This window comes from Chrysemys picta, chromosome 7, assembly GCF_011386835.1.
Source record: "Chrysemys picta bellii isolate R12L10 chromosome 7, ASM1138683v2, whole genome shotgun sequence".
Lineage (NCBI taxonomy): Eukaryota > Metazoa > Chordata > Testudines > Emydidae > Chrysemys > Chrysemys picta.
This window is the reverse complement of record NC_088797.1, coordinates 91,834,784-91,852,925: the sequence shown is the minus strand read 5'-3', so window position 1 is coordinate 91,852,925 and position 18,142 is coordinate 91,834,784. Positions and strand designations below refer to the sequence as shown.

Here is an 18,142-nt window from a genome sequence, read left to right as displayed (position 1 = left end):
GCAAAGGATTCTATGACTATAGCCAGTAACAAGAGTGCAAGTGGGCACTCTTGCTTGATTCTTTAATGAACAATCAAGCAAAATCTATTGCCATTTATTCAAACGATTGCTCCGGTATCAGTGTATGGGATCTGAGAATAGTGGAGTTACCCCCTTAATATGAATTAAGAATTTATTCAAAGATTCTATTTCTCTGAATGAAATAAAAGAAGCCTGTGTGCATTACCTAACTTTAGAGCCAAGTGAGTAATTTCCAGACTCTTTCTTCTGTTGCCATCTGTCTATCTTAGATAAACCTTATCTAATCTCTGACTAGTAATTTTGGGTGATTCACATAAGATGTCTGAGAGAGGCCTGATTTACTGAAAGTTCTGAACATCCACTCTCTGGCAGTCAGGCTCCTTGAATGCATCTCATGTTGGACACTCAAAAACGGAGGCATCCCAAATCACTAGTCAATTTTGAAAAAAAATATGTCATAAGTCTATAACAAAATAGACCAATGGAACTACAAGAAGTGAGATCTTAACTTGCTTTTGTTGAATATTGTAATAATCAGCCTCTCTAATAGAAGTAAGGAATTCATCCCCCATCAGGATACCATTAAAATATAGATGTTAGGGCATGTGTTAATAATTCTTTAAAGATTTGGTAAAGGGTTTATTACTAGTGAAAACAGTGCTGTAGAGCAGTGGTCTCCAAACTTTTTTGATCGCGCACCCCATCAGTAAAAAAATTTTGAGCACACAGCCCCTGCTCCCGGCCGAACTGTAGAAGCCAAAAAAAAAACAAAAAAAAAGCTGCTCGGACTCCCGGCTGAACACACTGTCCTTGGAACACACTTCTCTAATTCTTGCCCCCGAAGGATCCTCTTTGGAGACCACTGCTGTAGAGAATGAAAAGTCTATCTTCGACCAAGGTGTAATGGACACCATGAATACTAAGAGAGCTAGCCTTTGAGTCAAATGCTTTAAATATTTTAACAACAACCTTAAAGATCTTCCTGTTCCACGCTAGTGTTCGACAAGTAAATTATTTGTATTGCAGAGCCAACTAATCAGGAACCCAGCGTGCTAGGAACTATACAAATACATAATACTACACAGAGTCTGCATCAAAGAGTTTACCGTCTAAATTGAAACATGCTGTAACAGAAGAGTGTAACACGTGATAAGAGGGAAGGGAAGAAAAAATGTAAGACAAAGTGTATGAGTTTAAGATGAACTTTGACAAATCTGAAATGTTTTAGGGGAAAAGAAATCCTGTCAGCTAAAGAATGTGTTCTATAAAGAAGTTTCAGTTCAAATATAAGATCACATGTTTACAGAGCTTAGTTTGTAAATAGTCTGATGGATCAGCATATTCCAATCATTTGGAAATATATAGTAATTTGGAATAAACAAATAACATCCCAGCTCAATTTAGCCACCATAGTGTGCTGATTGCTTGCAGACTTAACAGCAGAAGCTGGTCTTGGGGGGCAGGGGATAGGCATCTGGGTAAACTCACATGATGATACCTTCCTCTTACATTGACTGCCCAATTTGTGAATGTGAGAAACATTGAGAGGTGCAGTTACACAAGGCTGCCATTTCTCCCAGTCCCCTTAATTGGAGAATTGACTTGTCACATTTTCAGCACAATGACGCCTTATTGGCATTGGGCCCAGAACATGTCATCTCAACCATTGTTATGTATTTCTCTACACAGTAGTGAAGTGCCAACATTTTTGCTTATTTTCAGCACACAGAAATCGAGAACAAAAGAAGCAGGAAAGTGGGACTGGATAGCTTTATTTGGGGAACACGACAATCCTGAGCCAACCGCAGACAACACACAAACTGCTCTGATCTGACAGTAGTCTGAGATTAGACATTAAATGACTTTGCTGGTGTGAATTTAGGTTTTAGTGGTGTGTACTTCATTATTTAAACAGCTTGCAATTTATGTGACAAAATAAGTCAAGTCCAGATGAACATGAATACTATAATACCTTGTCACCTGGGCAGAAGGCAGTTGCCAGCTGAGGGATCATTCTGAAGATACTATTATTAATAATTTCTGCATCATAGCAAGCAATGTCCAGACAACCAGCATCTATCTTCCTTTCTCTCACTTTTAATTTCTCATACAAACAAGGACAGATTAAAATTAAATTATTGCCTGTTGAATTTTAAAAGGAGATAATTCAAGGGGAATGAAATAGTGAAAGTTGTGAGCTGCAGAGAATATGTAAATAAGCCATGAAAATGCAAGTATTAGACTAATTTCTAATATAGTACTTATCAAAAGAAAACTTGAAGTGGGATCAATGCACAAAACAGAATAAATTGAAGCCATCTCCCTCTGAATGCCCAATGCAGCGCAGATTTTTACGAATAAGAGTACGCTGTGCTTCTTAAATTTAATTGCTGGGATAGACATAGGTTAAAAAATACTTTTTATTATATAATTAATTACCTTCTCTGTGCAGGAGGAGCATTGTCAGATGCTTTGACAGTGAGTGCATAGGACCTCCCTACTGACAATACAACTCCTGGAGCGATAGTGATAAGGCCCGTTCGGTCATTAATGATGAAGTCTCCCTGGTCCCCAGCCAGAATTTCGTATATGATCTGCCCATTTGGCCCTTGGTCTGCATCTATGGCACTGAGCTGCAATTGAAAATCAGAATGTAAATACTTAAGAATCAACTTTCCATCCTATTTTATTTTTTCCCAAAAAGGGATCTTGCTTTGGAGAAGAACATTTTCAAAGCAAGAAGAAACAGTCTGCATCTACTCACTAAAAATATTGTCAAAGGAAAATGTAATTTAAAATAAGAATATCATAAAATGAGTAAAAGAAAATCCTGCATCATGAAAAAAAATCCAAAACAATCAATCCTGAATTTATTTAGGACTTCAAGTAAACTACGAAATCTAAGCATTAATGAAAGGCTAATTAATACAACATTGATGTTATTCTTTATAGATAGGAATTTCTGCCACTGGCTAAAAAAACCCAACCAAACATGTTATTTACAAGAACAAAATAAACGTTTGAATTGGAGGTCTGAAGTTCATTCGTGGAAAAGTTCCCTACCTCGGTCTTCCTTAAAATTGTATTGGGATAGTGCTGTTGCTGCCAAAAGTTATGATATATTCAAGTCTTGCATAAAAACCTGTTCATGTTAAGGGGGGGAACAATGGCATTATCATTTGTAGGCGGTGGGACTAGGAGGTGTACCACAGACTGATTAGATAACCAAGTCCAGGTGAAATGATAAAGGTGCACGTTCACACACACATCTATGAGCGAGAGAGATACTATACGCTGGAAATCCAAAACCATTTATTGCAACTCTGTTTTTGACATTTCTCCCACAAAATTATAAAGCTCTGATACCCAGGCTGTGCAAGTTTAAGGTCAGATATCTTATGATCCATTAGGGCTAGAAATGAGAGTTTATGCCATTGGAAATGGTAGATTCCTATCTTTGTAATGAGATACACAGCAGCTCTTGCTTCTTACTCCTTGTGTATTACCAGTATATGATATGCACAGTCTCTGACAGGAGATATAGGGAATGTGTGTTTTTTTACCAAGTGCACTAAGCTGACTTGGAACGACAGGCATATCCTGTATTGAATAGACTAGACTAGAATACAGACTAACACGGCTGCTACTCTGAAACCTTGAATAGACATTGTTAATATTATCAATGCACTATATTCACACAACAGGCATATATAGAACAAGTAGGCAATGTTTTCACTTCAGTTGCTTGGGATTCAGGAAGACTATATTTCTTGAGAACAGATCAAAAGTATGCACATTTTAGCATTTCTCTTTCCATATGCAGAATGAACAGATTATTCCATAAAAAGCACATAAATGTCTATACATAAATCTGTGGTGGTGCTTGTCCATTGAACTTTATCTCATACATTAAAACAGCCATCTTAATTAATAACACATTACAAAATGAAAAAAAAATGAGGTATTGCATTCTGCTACACTCAGATGTGGGGGAAATAGTTGAAGTATCATTATTAAGCGTGTTTATTAGGGTAGTGCCTAAGGACCATTCAGGAATGGTGTCCCATTGTGCTAGGCACTGTATAAACAGAATGACAGACAATCCCTGTTTCAAAAAAAGTTTACAATCTAATAGACAAGACAAACACAGGGTGAGGGAAAGGGATATAGCACACAAGCAGAATGAACAATGTAATGGCAGCAAACATCACATTGGTTCCATGATTTTGGGAGGGTGAGGGTTTGAGGAGGGGTGGGTAGTTAGGACGGGATCAGTTAAATGTAAAGAAAATTGAAGGGAGAAGGGACACTGAAAGACAGAGGTGAGGGAAACAGGGCGGGGGAAGCTGAGGAGGTGAAGAGACTGTGAGGGAGGGAAAGGGAGAGGGTTGGAGCAAACAGTCAATCAGCACAGTGCAGACAAACTTCAGTAAAACCATAGAAAGTTCTCTGAATGTCTCATGATCCGTAATTTGACTGCTTCTGCTGCTTCCTAATGGCAACATCTCTAGCTGGTTCCTCTCTGTAGTTTTTCCCGGGGGTGGTGGTGGTGGTGGAGGGAAGCAACACCTGGGGCCTAGCTTCCTCAGTTCTGATTCAAGTATGTGTGTTTTGTGATGCGTACTGGAAACTCCAAAGATAAAACCTGTGAATTCCAGTACCTCTTGATTGATTAATGGGGAATATTTTCTTCCCACAAAATATGTAGTTTGTTGATATAGACAACAGCCAGTACATCAACATGGCCTACTGGAACCTTTGGCTGCCAGCCATAGAGCATGTACTGGCAGCATGTCCATCAGCTCACCTTCCTGGGTGAACAGCAGTGAAGTGAAAGTGACAAAAAAAAAATGTTCACATCTCCCCCGCTGCTCATGTTTGGTGTTGGGCAGCAGAAGGCTGAAGCATCAATAGGCATCAGTTGGTACAGGAGAAGAACAGCAGGGGATATGGAAAACTGTAAGAACCTACACTAAGCAGCTCTGACTTCAGAAGTGCTCCCCTGCAGGGCTCATACACAGAAGAATGAAAAAGCGATGGTTCCGCTAAGATTCCTACTGGCAGATCTGCCTTCCTGCTTTCTTGCTCCCACAGCCCCAATGCAGCCACAGGCTCAGCAAACATGGAGGCAGGTTCAGGTAACTGTCCGGGAGCCAGAAATCCTCTTCTTTGCCTCTGCATCACTCAGTAGGCTGGCAGAAGTATATGTGGAGGTGGCCTATCGCCAGCCTGTCACTCAAATCCTCTCCTGGATTAGAATATAATGTAACTTATTAATCAACATATTATTACACTGCCAGCCCTGGTCATGTCACTGTAGTTCAGAGAACATTATTCACAACCTTAGAGCCATCTGCTCCCAAGACCTCTGGTGAAAGGGAGACAAGAAGGAGGAAAACATGCACAGTATCCTGCCACTAGAACAAGCAGGGAGAGTACAACCAAAGCTGTAGCATGCAAGATAATTACATTTACATATGATTCTAAGCTACAGGGAGTGAATAAAACACTGAGGGATGTAGCTCTTTTTCAGAATATTGATAGATTACACAAATAGGCTCAGTGGAATATCAATTTTAATGTGAAGAGTGAGGCACTTAGCCAAAAACAATACCCAAATTCAGTATAGTAAAAATGCACTGAATTAGTTAATATGATCAGAGGAAATAATCTGGATGTATTGGTAGATCCAACATTCAAATTATGGATTTAGCATGCAGCAGGTGACAGAGGCTGTTACTGCTGTTGCACACTATGCTATGTGTAGTATCAACCTTTTCTCAAGAAGCAACAATGGATTAAATAAGGTATAGAGAGTTATAATTAACTGTACTGTAGGTAAGATGCACTGACCCTGAAATTAAAGTGCATTATTGTCTTCACATACAGTATAGCAATATAAGGTGCATTTCCAAGTGAACAAAGGTATATTAAAGTTTACTTTGAACTATTTTTTGGATACATACTTCATTAGAACAGCCAAAGCTCTTCACAGCTTTCTTGAGAGGTAGCATGGTATCATACTCAGGTTGAATGTTTGAAATATTTTTTAATAATGAAACCTTTCAATTATTTTCAAAATAGTAAGCAACTCATGTTAGAAAGTCATTAAAAAAAATCAAAGTGTCACACACTGTCCTTGGAACACACTTCTCTAATTCTTGCCAAATTCTGCATAGGACGTCCTATAAACTGTGTAGTTTTATAACTGCTCTACATTCCATATGATGGTGTCTTTGGTGTTTCAGCTTAATACCCTGTGATGCTTAGATAAAGACAACACATCAAACTGCAGCACATAAAATCCACTTTCTATACTCCCTTAGGGTCTGCAGAAGCACCTCCAGTGAAAAAGCACGGATGCGCCAGTTTTTTAGATCTTAAACATCACTCAAACTGCATATTCCTGTAATCAAATATTCTACATTTACCCTATGCAATTGCTCATACTTATTAACCTTCCAAAGAAAACTTCTTATAAAAACTTGATGACATAGTTAAAGTGTTAAAATACCCTTCCGCACTGAACACCAACAATAAAAACACACACAAGAAAAAGAAAAAAAAAATCTTTGAAAAATCCGAGGTCCTAAGTATTTAACTTCAGCAGTTGGGGCAGGGCCAGTTTTTACTGTGACAGCATTAAAAGAGAAATCAGTTGAATATACAAATATATAAATTAGTAAGGTTAATTCAATTTACAAAGAAAAAGCTTTGAAAATTTAAGTAATCTGAATAACACTTTTGGGGCAAAAAGATGTCTGAAAGGTAGAACTGAAGTCCAAGAACTGGCATCATACTTTATAATTTTGGAAATTCAAATGGCAGATGTCTTGAGGTGATAGGACTTCATAATTAATATGATTTTGGAAATATTTTAAAGTCAAAATACATAGAAAAAGTAACAGACTAAATAGGATTTATTCTACTTCCTCAAAATATCTCTTGCATACAGTAACAGTAATTTGGTTACCTTTAAAATGTAAGAAGATTAATAATTTTGCAATGACGTATTCTACAGCTACTCAACCCAGCAAGTTTGGTAGCAGGCAAATGGAAAACTATAATAAGAAATATTATTAACGTCGCATCTCATAAAACCATATACTTGATAAGTATACAAACTCTGATAATCTCAATCACTTTAAACTTGAAGGGAGGAACTGGATTATACCATTATACCTGGGTCACTTTAGAAGTGACAGTTTCAGAGAACCTGTTATGAAGCTAATAAACATATGACCATCAACACTTCTAGTGGTCCCACATCTGTCATGAACTAACTTTCAATCAAGTTGGTCTGAATCCCACATGCCATACACGATTAGTTTCTGCTGACGTAAATTGAATTGAACAGATATTATCTGCCAAACTGGTTTGTCTCCCAACACCCATACTTGGAACGACTGTTCCAGTCAAGCAAGTCTGATTTTTCAAAGTTATATTTAATTAGTACAAATTTATTTTAGCATTATGGGTAATTTTATGAAAATTACCATGTAAACTATACAGCTGAGTCATTTGGAGCAATATGCTACTGAGGACTGCCATGACCTGGCTGTCAAAACTCAGACAGCAACCATACACATTTTTCATTTTTTTCCTTGGGCTCCCCCATGTAATTCAGCAACTGCTTCTGCTAGAAAATGTGCATATAATCCAATATATACTCCATCAATTTATTGATTTGGACTAATCAAATGTAATAATAATTAGAGCATCATAAACTATGGTTAAAGCCCTGGTCTTAGACACACAATTTCACTTTCCAATCCAACCAATCAGTTTGAACCTTAGATCGAGTTTATATATTACTGCATTTCTTGATGTATGCAGAGAAACCTGATTTTACAAAGGTTTCAAGGAATATGCAATACATTTTAAAATCAAAGTGTCATAAAAATTAATTTTGACTTTAATAAAAATTCAGAGCTGGGACCAGATATGAATTTCATTTAATGTGGACACTCAAACATTCAGGGTTTATCTGTACTTGAAATAAAACATTTAAGATGTGCTTTGGGGGCCAAATTTTCTCTTACCTTATATCTAGCTTCTTATGCTCTCAGTTGTTTGCATTTAACAGCTTATCTACCTTGTGCTTAAAAACTATTCTGCAGGAATGCCACAAAAAGACAGACAGACACACAGGTGTCTGTAAACAAGTACAGGCAGAAAACTCTAGGTGCATTTTTACAGGATATTTTATGGAAATTTAGCTGCAAATGCTCACAGGATTCATTGCAAGATGTAGGTTTAAAAAATCAACAGGAACAAAGACATGACACATTGCAAATATAAAAAATGTATTATTTACAATACAGGATATGCACATTTGGTCTTTAAAAAAGATTCTTAACAAATTGTCAGTACTTAGTGTGCACTGGATTGCAAAAATCCTACTTTACATATTGTCTGAAATATGTTTTCTAAATGAAAAAATGCTGATTGTTTAGATGATAAGGAGTTAAATCTCAAGCATGTCACATTTTAGGGCAGGTCTACACTACAGCAGGGATCAACGCTCTGAGATCGATCCATCAGTGGTCAATTTAGCTGGTCAAGTAAAGACCCGCCAAATAGACTGCAAATCACTCTCCAGTCAACCTCTGTTTTCTACCCCCAACGAGAAGAGTAAGGTAAGTTGACGGGAGATTTTCTCCCGTCGACTCCCCATGGTGTAGACCCCAAGGTAACTCGACCTAAGGTACGTCGACTTCAGCTACGTTTTTCACGTAGCTGGAGTTGCGTAGCGTAGGTCGACTTACCGCGGAAGTGTAGACATAGCCTAAGATGATGACAAGGCAATTCATGAAGAGATATAAAAGAGTTACTGTATTTTCTGGCGTATAAGACTACTTTTTAACCCAGGAAAATCTTCTCAAAAGTCGGGGGTCGTCTTATACGCCGGGTGTCGTCTTATAGGGCGGGTGCTGAAACTTCCGAGCCGGACTGGAGAATCTGCGGTCGCCGCATATGGTGGGGGGAGCTCAAAAACGGCCGCGGCCGCATCCCCGCCCAATGACGAGGTGAGGGGGCGCCTCACTGGGAAGGTGTAAGTGAAGGGCGGAGCAAGCTGCAGGCGTCCGGGACGCCCGGGGTATGGAAAAAAGAGAGAGAGCGGCGCTGTGCCCAGAAAAACACGCCTCTTTCACCCGTCTGGCCTGCCCTTGTATCCTATTACCGTACCTCCTTCTCTGCCTCTCAGATCTCGCTCCTGAGGACTGCAGTGAAGCGGCGCAGGCGCGCATGTGCGAGATCTGAGAGGCAGAGAAGGAGGTAATAGGATACAAGGGCAGGCCAGACGGGTGAAAGAGGCGTGTTTGCGCTACTGCTCTGATAGTCTTGGAGATAGGGAGGGCTGGGCAGGCAGGGAGACCTGACCAATCCAAGCAGGCTTTGTATACAACAACCAGCCAATCGCCGGTAAGGTACATCGCTTGCCGTGATTGGCTGGTTGTTGTATACTGGGTACCACATACAGTACAGCACCAGTATCTGTACCTGTTCATACAGTATAGCACCAGTACATACAGTACAGTATACAAATGTCCAACAGTCAAAACCCCATCATGGCTCCACCAGCAAGAAGAAGGAAATATGAAGCCAGTTTCAAACTTAAAGTTGTAAACTTTGCCATGGAACATAATAACTGCGCTGCTGCAAGACAATATGGAGTAACAGAAAAGATGGTTCGGGACTGGAAAGCTAAATGAAAAAGCATTAAAGAGTGTGCCAAGGGGTAAGTGTGCATTAAGAAGAGGCACTCCACATTGGCCAGAACTCGAAAAACATGTAGCAGACATGGTGAATGAGCATCGCCAAAACGGTTATGTAGTGACACGAAATAAAATACATTTGTTTGCACTTCAGTGGGCCAAATTTAACCCAGATCACAGCAACAGATTTAAGGCCACTGTATCCTGGTGTACTAGATTCATGGGAAGGCATAATATGGTACTGAGGCAAAAGATGAAAATTGCCCCAAAATTACCTGCAGATCTTGATAGCAAAGTAAATAGTTTCCATCGATACGTAATACAACAGCGCACTAAACATGGCTATGCGTTAAGTAGTATTGGAAATATGGATGAAACTCCAATGAATTTTGATATGGTTGGAAATAAAACTGTCCATCAAAAAGGTGAAAAAACAATTTTAATTAAAACAACAGGACATGAGAAGTCCAGTTTTACAATGGTACTAGGATGCACAGCTGATGGCGCCAAACTGAGACCAATGATTATTTTTAAAAGAAAAACAATGCCGAAATTCAAGTTCCCTGTTGGTTGTTTTGTACATGTGAATGAAAAAGGCTGGATGGATGAAGAAGGGGTAAAGCTATGGCTTGATAATGTATGGAGCAGGCGACCAGGTGGACTTATTCAAAAATGTAGTCTACTGGTGTGGGATATGTTCAGGGCTCATTTAACTCCCAGCACCAAGCAAATGCTTGCAAGACTAAACACAGATGCGGCAGTTATTCCTGCAGGATTGACATCGTTGGTACAGCCACTGGATGTGTGCCTAAACAAGCCATTTAAAGATCACATTCAAGAACAGTGGAATGAATGGATGGTTAGCGGCGAAAAGTCATTCACAAAAGGAGGAAACATGCATGCTCCACAGTTGGATGTTTTGTGCAAGTTTGTCATAAAAGCCTGGAATGATATTGATGCAGAAACAGTAATCAAGTCTTTCAAGAAGTGTGGCATATCAAATTCATTAGATGGTATGGAGGACGACTACTTGTGGCAAGATGAAGAGGAAGCCGAAGCTGAGACCACACCATCTGATACGGAATTTGATCCATACGATGACTGCCTTACAAATGTATCACAAGATGTCATTGATGTACTTATGATATCAGATGACGAACAGGAGGATTTTGAAGGCTTTTAAAGGGAAACTGTCACGCCAGCAAACCCTGTAAAAATACCGTAGCTTGCAGTTATGATGGGCGTTGCTAACTCGCCAGGGACTTGCCCGGCACTTGCTCTCTCTCTCTTGTTTGTTATCTTCCTCCTATCATCATCAGTTCCAGTTTGGTTGACAGCTTAGAAAACAAACAGCATGGCAGCTCCCATGGGTTTATTGTCTTATCCTTCCTTTCAGCTTTAGAGTGAATTAGGAAAAGTTTAATCCACTTGCACTGTTTTATGTTTACATGTTTGATGACAAACAGCCTTATGTTTATAAGTGACAGTTTTCCTGCTAAGTACCTGCATGTCATAAGCATTTGAATTAAAATTACCATATTGAAATCAAATCTGATGTTTTTTTAAATTTTTTTTGGTGTGCGTTGGAAGAGGGGTAGTCTTATACGGCGAGTATATCCCAAACTCTATATTTTAACTGGAAAAGTTGGGGGTCGTCTTATACGCCCAGTCGTCTTATACGCCCAGTCGTCTTATACGCCGGAAAATACGGTAATTTTCTTATTTTTTTAAATAACATTAGCTGTAATAGAACTAATAATACTCTTTACAGCCATTTATACTGCAAGCAAGAGACATGCAATACAGATGTTTCCACATGCAGATCTAGTAATGCGCTACCATTTCTGATCTTCAGCAACATATCTGGCCACCATGACCATGCATGGCACTGAGTGAGGTGTTTTTGTGCCACATGACAAGCAGGAGCTAGGACAGGACCTCAAAAACCATTTTTAATTCTCACCTGAAGCAGGATTATTTAATGTCTCCAGAAGTGAACAACTAATGCACTAATCCAGTGGTTCTCAACCTTTCCAGACTACTGTAGCCCTTTCAGGAGTCTGATTCATCTTGCGTACCCCCAATTTTCACCTCACTTAAAAACTACTTGCTTACAAAATCAGACATAAAAATACAAAAGTGTCAAAGCACACTATTACTGAAAAACTGCTTATTGTCTCATTTTACCATATACTTATAAATCAATTGGAATACAAATATTGTACTTACATTTCAGTGTATAGTGTATACAGCAGTATAAACAAGTCATTGTCAGTATGGAATTTTAGTTTGTACTGACTTCGCTAGTGCTTTTATGTAACCTGTTCCAAAACTAGGCAAATATCTAGATGGGTTGATGTGCCTCCTGGAAGACCTCTGAGTACCCCCAGAGATACATGTATCCCTGGTTGAGAACCACTGAATTAATCCACTCCCCTACTTATCCTCCTTTTCTTTTTATCCATAGACTTATTTAACTGTTATTATGACAAATGTACTGTAAAATCTTCTGAACATGGACATATCAGAATGATACTTTCCTCTGATAAAAAAAAATAGGGGGAATTAAGATAAACAGAAAAAATAAAATTGGTTACTTTTGTTTCATACATTTAAAATACAGTTTCAGACAAGAAAAGCAGTGCATACATTGCAAGGGAAGCTCAGGAGTGATTATGTAAACAGAATAAAAACACAATACAAAAATACAGTAAAGATCCCTTTTGTAGCTTTCAAAGGCGAAGAAAGTTTTTGGCCTCCAAAGGCAAATTTTGCAGAAATCTAGCTTTTTTGTTCCTCAGTTCTGTCATTTTCTTGGTTACTGTTCTCTGTTCCTTGCTGAATTCTTTCCTGTACATTTACTTCATTTTATTTCCAATTATATGTTATATATAGAAATAAAGATATGTCTAATTAAATAACAACATGGTATGAATCATTTACATTAAGTATAATTTTATCACACAACTACACATCCCATTTATTAATATGCAACTCATTTAATCATCTGAGTTATGACAGACAAACATTACTAATAGCAATGGTAATGATGGCAGATAGAACAGAAAAACCTACAAGAAAATTAACCCTGCCCACTAAAGTTAACCAGTATACATTTAAGCTATTTTGTGAAGTTAAGTCAAAATAATGATCACATATTTCATTTTTAACTACCCACATAGTTATCAGCATTAAAATCAAAACAATGGATTTATTTAATTGCTAATTTCTCAGCCGTGGACTGTTGTACAGTTCCTAGAAAAGCAGACAGAATGGTCTGATAAAAATAAATTCTCAAGATGGACAGGGCATTAAACTATCTCATACAGCACAAATAATTATTGTTTCTTATAAAAAAAACACAACATAACTATTCAAAATACCCCACCCTCCTCTGGAAGAGAATAGCATGAATCCTCCAAAACAGTCTTAAGATCACAACTCTTAAGATAGACATCCAAACTAAAATAAATCCTAGTGGATTCTGACTTGGGAGTAAGGCAAACACTACCACACCAGTCTCTATTGAGGAGATAATTCTTTGTTTTGAATTCTGTGCCCCTCTTCCTATCTGTAGACAGACAGGAACCTGATTTATGAAAGCAGCAAGTTCCTCCCCTGTAGCACTCTCTTCTTTTCTAGCAATTCTGTAGAAGCTATTCTGTAGGGAATCCACAAAACCAGACAGGTCAGGTTACAGTGCAGGAGTCAAATTACTCTCGCCACCAAGCCCACTGAGAAAGCCAGCAAAAGTCACTATAACCAGAGACTATTCATTTCCAGTGACTTGCCCACTCCAATTGAATTAAGAGACATGGAGCAGGCAGCATCAGAGCTGGTTCAGAGGTATAGGGCTTCTGTGAAGATGGCCCTGTGGCTCTGGTGGATCCCCAGAAATCCATCTAGTTCTTGAGCATGCACCAGGGTTTCTTCCGCAGGGGTAGAGAAAACCCACTGCTTCCTCTCCTTCCACCCCCCCACCCCCCCAGAAGTAAATCTATGAGTATAACTTGTAAGGAATGTTTTCTCTCCTATGCAGTTATTCTCCAGTAGGGCAGAACAGCGCACTGCATTTTTTTAAGGATGCAAGGGGGTAGCAAATATGAAATTCATTAAATGAACTACCCACATAGATATTAAAATCAAAATGATTTCCCAACAAAATAGCAAATTCACAACTGGAAATATGCGTTCAGGTACTTTTAATTTCAATCTATGGTATTAACAAATAAAAAAAAAACATATTTTTGGGCAGAAACCTCAATTCCTCTTTATTTTCTGGATATTCAATGTTTCATATCCCAGGCTTTGGTGAAACTTACACTTGACGCAGCTTGAGCCACTATAAATTGCACTGTCAGAACCAGTCCTATAGGGACTCTTCCACTGACTGAGAGTATGGCAGAGCTGTACATGTCCCAGTCCGGTCTCTGGCATGGGAGGAAGTAGGGGAGAAAGTAGAATTTCCCTGTGGTGGGAATCCTCACCACCCTAGGCAAGTAGCAAGTTACACATTTAGGGCTGGTCTAAGATCCCTTTGGTACAAAGTTGACCTTAGCAAGGGCCACGAATGCAGCCCAGATTTTACTTATTTGTTTAATCATAATACTACAACACTCTGTTGGCTTTCGAACTTTAAAAGCAAACTGTCCATTATACGAAAACAAACAAATACACTGGAGAAGGAATTAGCGTTTTTGTAGGACTAACTGTTTTATAGATTAATAGTTTTATTAATTATCTCTCTAATGCAATCTGATTAGGGAACGTAGACATTCTTTGCTTATGTGTAAATTATATCTGATTACACAGACTCACTGAGGTCAGTGCTGCCTTTTCTGACCTACTTTCTCTGACTGGAGTAAGTGGTTTTGCCGACTAAACAAATTTGACCTGGGTCATTTTCCTTTTAAATCATAGCTGATTATCATCTCAAAGGAGATAAGTGTCTTAAAATATACTAAAGCAATTATGAGGTGGTGCTATAGAATGAAATGCTTTGTCACATGTACATGCAGATGAGTACAAACAGGGTAGTTATGTACATGCAGATGAGTATACAGGGTAATTATTTCAATACAATTCAATATAGAATTTAGTTTTATTTAACACAGTTTCTTGAAAAAGAAAAACTTTAACCAGTCTTTAACAAAAAACTAGTTAGTTTTTCTTTTTAAAGAAATAATGTTAAACGAAACTAATAGTCTGATTCAGCATTACAAGTCTGTCTTACTGGTCCATTAAATTTCCACAGGCCTAGAATCCACAGATGTTAATGCTATTCATAATTCCAGAAGTACAATCCATTCTCTAGTCTCTGCAGTATACTGAATGAAAGACTTCATGTTGGCAGCCTTGGCCAGTGTAAGAGACAAGATCAGCAAGTTCCCAAATCTTTTTGATACAGAAGCAAGTTACTTCTCAACTGACTGAACTATTATTCATTATTAGATTATAGTAGCACTCAGAGGCCCCAGTAAGAATCAGAGCTTCATTGTGCTGGCCACTTTACAAACACATTAAAAAATTAGTTCCTGCCACGGATGTACGTATTTATTAGAAAGCAATCAGAGCCTGGACTTATCTGCCTCTACCACACTGCCAGCATTATAAAGTGGTGTGGTTTGGAAGTATCCTGGCACTAGATCTGCAGAGAGAGGTAAGGGGAGGAGAAAACCTACCCTCACAACTCTCAGGTTTTGCTTTACTTTATTTTTAATTCTGGAAAGCCAGAAGTCATTCCCAGAACCTGCCAACCCACTCCTCTCCATCCACACTACCTGCAAATATAGAATTATTTACTCTAGGCCTAGTTCAGGCATAACGTCTGCTAGCTGCTGTCAGAAACTCAGCTGGTCCCAACAAACCCTCACTAAAGGACTGTGCTCCCTGGTTCGTCAGAAAAGCCAAATGATTGCCATTTAATCCCTGCAGCAACAGCAGCACAGTGGCAGCTCAATGCATTCCAGGCCCCCAAGCTATATCAGATCTGCTTCCTCTGAACTCCTGGCTCCAACCATCAGCTTGCCTCCTAAGCACATCTCTTTTTCTGCCCTTTGATTCTTCTCTGATCACTAGGGCCAGACTCCTTCTCTGTCCACTGGTTTATACCACCTACACCTTGGTGTAGGTCAGCTGCCTACATATATTTACAATTTACACTTACACCTAACTTCCAATCTTCTTCCCTTTGGTAATCCCCTGAGTTGAATACCAGAGCAATACTCAGGGTCAGACCAAGGTTGGAGACCAGAGATCAGGAGTAGCTGGTTCTGACTTCAGACTGGTAACTAAGAATCACAATGGGATCAAAGACTGGAAATCAGAAGGTGATGCAAGGCCTGGAGCTGCAGTAAACCAAACATCTATATGGTTGTTCAGACAACTTTCTGAGGCACCCTTTAGGGTCAACAAGTTAGCATGGGCCAGGGTGCTGTTGGTCTGACCCCTTTGGGTGGTACTTCCTGTGACACCTAATCTCCACAGTACTCCTTGGAGGTGACTCTGCATAACCTCCCAGTGGTGATATAGGAATGTCAGATAGCTGCCCTAGGAACTGCAGACCTGGGTTCTAGTCCTCCACATCCTTATAATAACTAACTCTGTAAAAGCAAGTTTCTCTTATAGTATGGGAGTTTCATATCATACATGAATTATGGGAGCTTTTTGTTTCCCCAAGAACTCCCAAAATGAACCTCTTGTACTATAAGAACATACTTCTGAGGTCACATTTTAATGCATATAATAACAAACACCCACAATAAGCACAAAGCTTTTTCACACAATTACTTAACTTTCATCAAATTTAATAAATAGTAGAAGAAAATAATTGTATACACTAAAGTTTATCCTATTATTGCATTCATAAGTACAACTATAGTTTACATTAAAGAAAAGTAGAAGATTTCACTTTTATGATACTTAAATCTTACACGTTTTACATTGGTGATGAAAAGAAGGTATCAAACAGCATGTGACTGATACTCTTTTCCAGTTTTGAATTGCCACATTTAAATAAGAAAGTAAGACTAGGATTTTTCAAAAAATCCTAAAGAAGGTAGAATGCTTAAATATCCCTGAAATTCAAAGGAGGTTGCATGCCTAACACCATTAGGTTCCTTTATAAATCCCAGTTGACATCTTTATATTTACATACAGATGACACAGCTAAACAAGCATTAAACAATCTATTGCTTAGGGGAAAATATCAGGAAAAATATTAAGCAAGGAAAAAAACCTGAGAGATATATCAATGAATGGAAATATAGCTTTAAAGTTATTTTCTAAAGCCAAAATAAAACTTGTGATAGAGTAATGAAATAAATCACTTTGGTTGATTTAAAAAAAATCATTTCAAACACCCTTCCTGCTCTTATTTTTCACCACCAGCAGCAGCGCTACGCACAGAAAATAAAACGAGCAAGACAGCACAGGGAAGAGCACTTTCCTACACAGCCTTGCTTTTACTTATTGTTTTCAAAGAAAAGGAATAGTACTGACTGTCTTCTGCAGTGACAATGCATTAGCAGGTTTTAAGAAGCTTTGTTTCCTTATCTTATATAGTATAAGATTTTATCTTTTGACATAGGTATGGTACTAAATTAGAGAATTACAATATTAGTCATGGCCAGTATGATGTTATCTGATAAAATATAACTATATAGATCATTGTTACAACCACTATTACATATTTGCAACATATCTTGTACAAAATGTGGCACGTAAGATATCTATAAAAGGTTTATGATTTGCAGGTTATGATTATGCTATCTCTATGCATGTATCATTTTTGTATTTGAAGTTATGAATATTGGCTCTATATCTGGATTTCAAATGTTTGCTCCTGGGGTAACGCCCATGAAGTAGTTAGCCAGCACATCTTGGAGGGACTATTCAAATTGAGTGGCCCATCAAAAGGACACTTAACTCATAATGGGCAATGGGAGACGCCCATCTACACTGAGTGGACTGTCCTATAAATGTACTTTCTGGAATATAAGTAATGGCTTCCTGCAATGACTGAGCGAAATTGGGCATCAACATGTGACTTTCCCATGTGACTCCAAACACAATCTGGTCACCTGTGCTGATGTTTTTGTTGGAAACAATGGGTTTCCCTTCACATGGCAGAGGATATAATTGTCCCTGGAAACCCCAAATTTCCGAAGCTTAGCTTTATATTCCATGATTAGGTACGAGGTATACCACTACAGACATCAGCGCATTTTTTCTTTCAAAAAATTATATAGTGTTTTATCATATCAATACATACATGTTTCTTATTAAAGTGATCTGTAATTTATATTAAGTTTGCAAGTTATTTAGGACAAATGTTCCTTTTGTAGGACACAGATTACTTGGGTTACAGTTCAGGGGAACTGCACCTGTATGCCCCCTCAGTG

At 38.5% G+C, this 18,142-nt stretch overlaps 1 protein-coding gene across 1 annotated transcript in view; it reads right to left on the bottom strand.

Annotated features, from left to right (window-relative positions):
- PCDH15 (protocadherin related 15) overlaps positions 1–18,142 on the bottom strand; it is a 1,392,890-nt gene that overhangs the window by 311,035 nt on the left and 1,063,713 nt on the right. Inside the window, exon 17 of the mRNA XM_065552026.1 lies at positions 2,461–2,654. Within this exon, the coding sequence (XP_065408098.1) occupies positions 2,461–2,654 (194 nt within the window). The remainder of the gene's footprint in view (positions 1–2,460; positions 2,655–18,142) is intronic.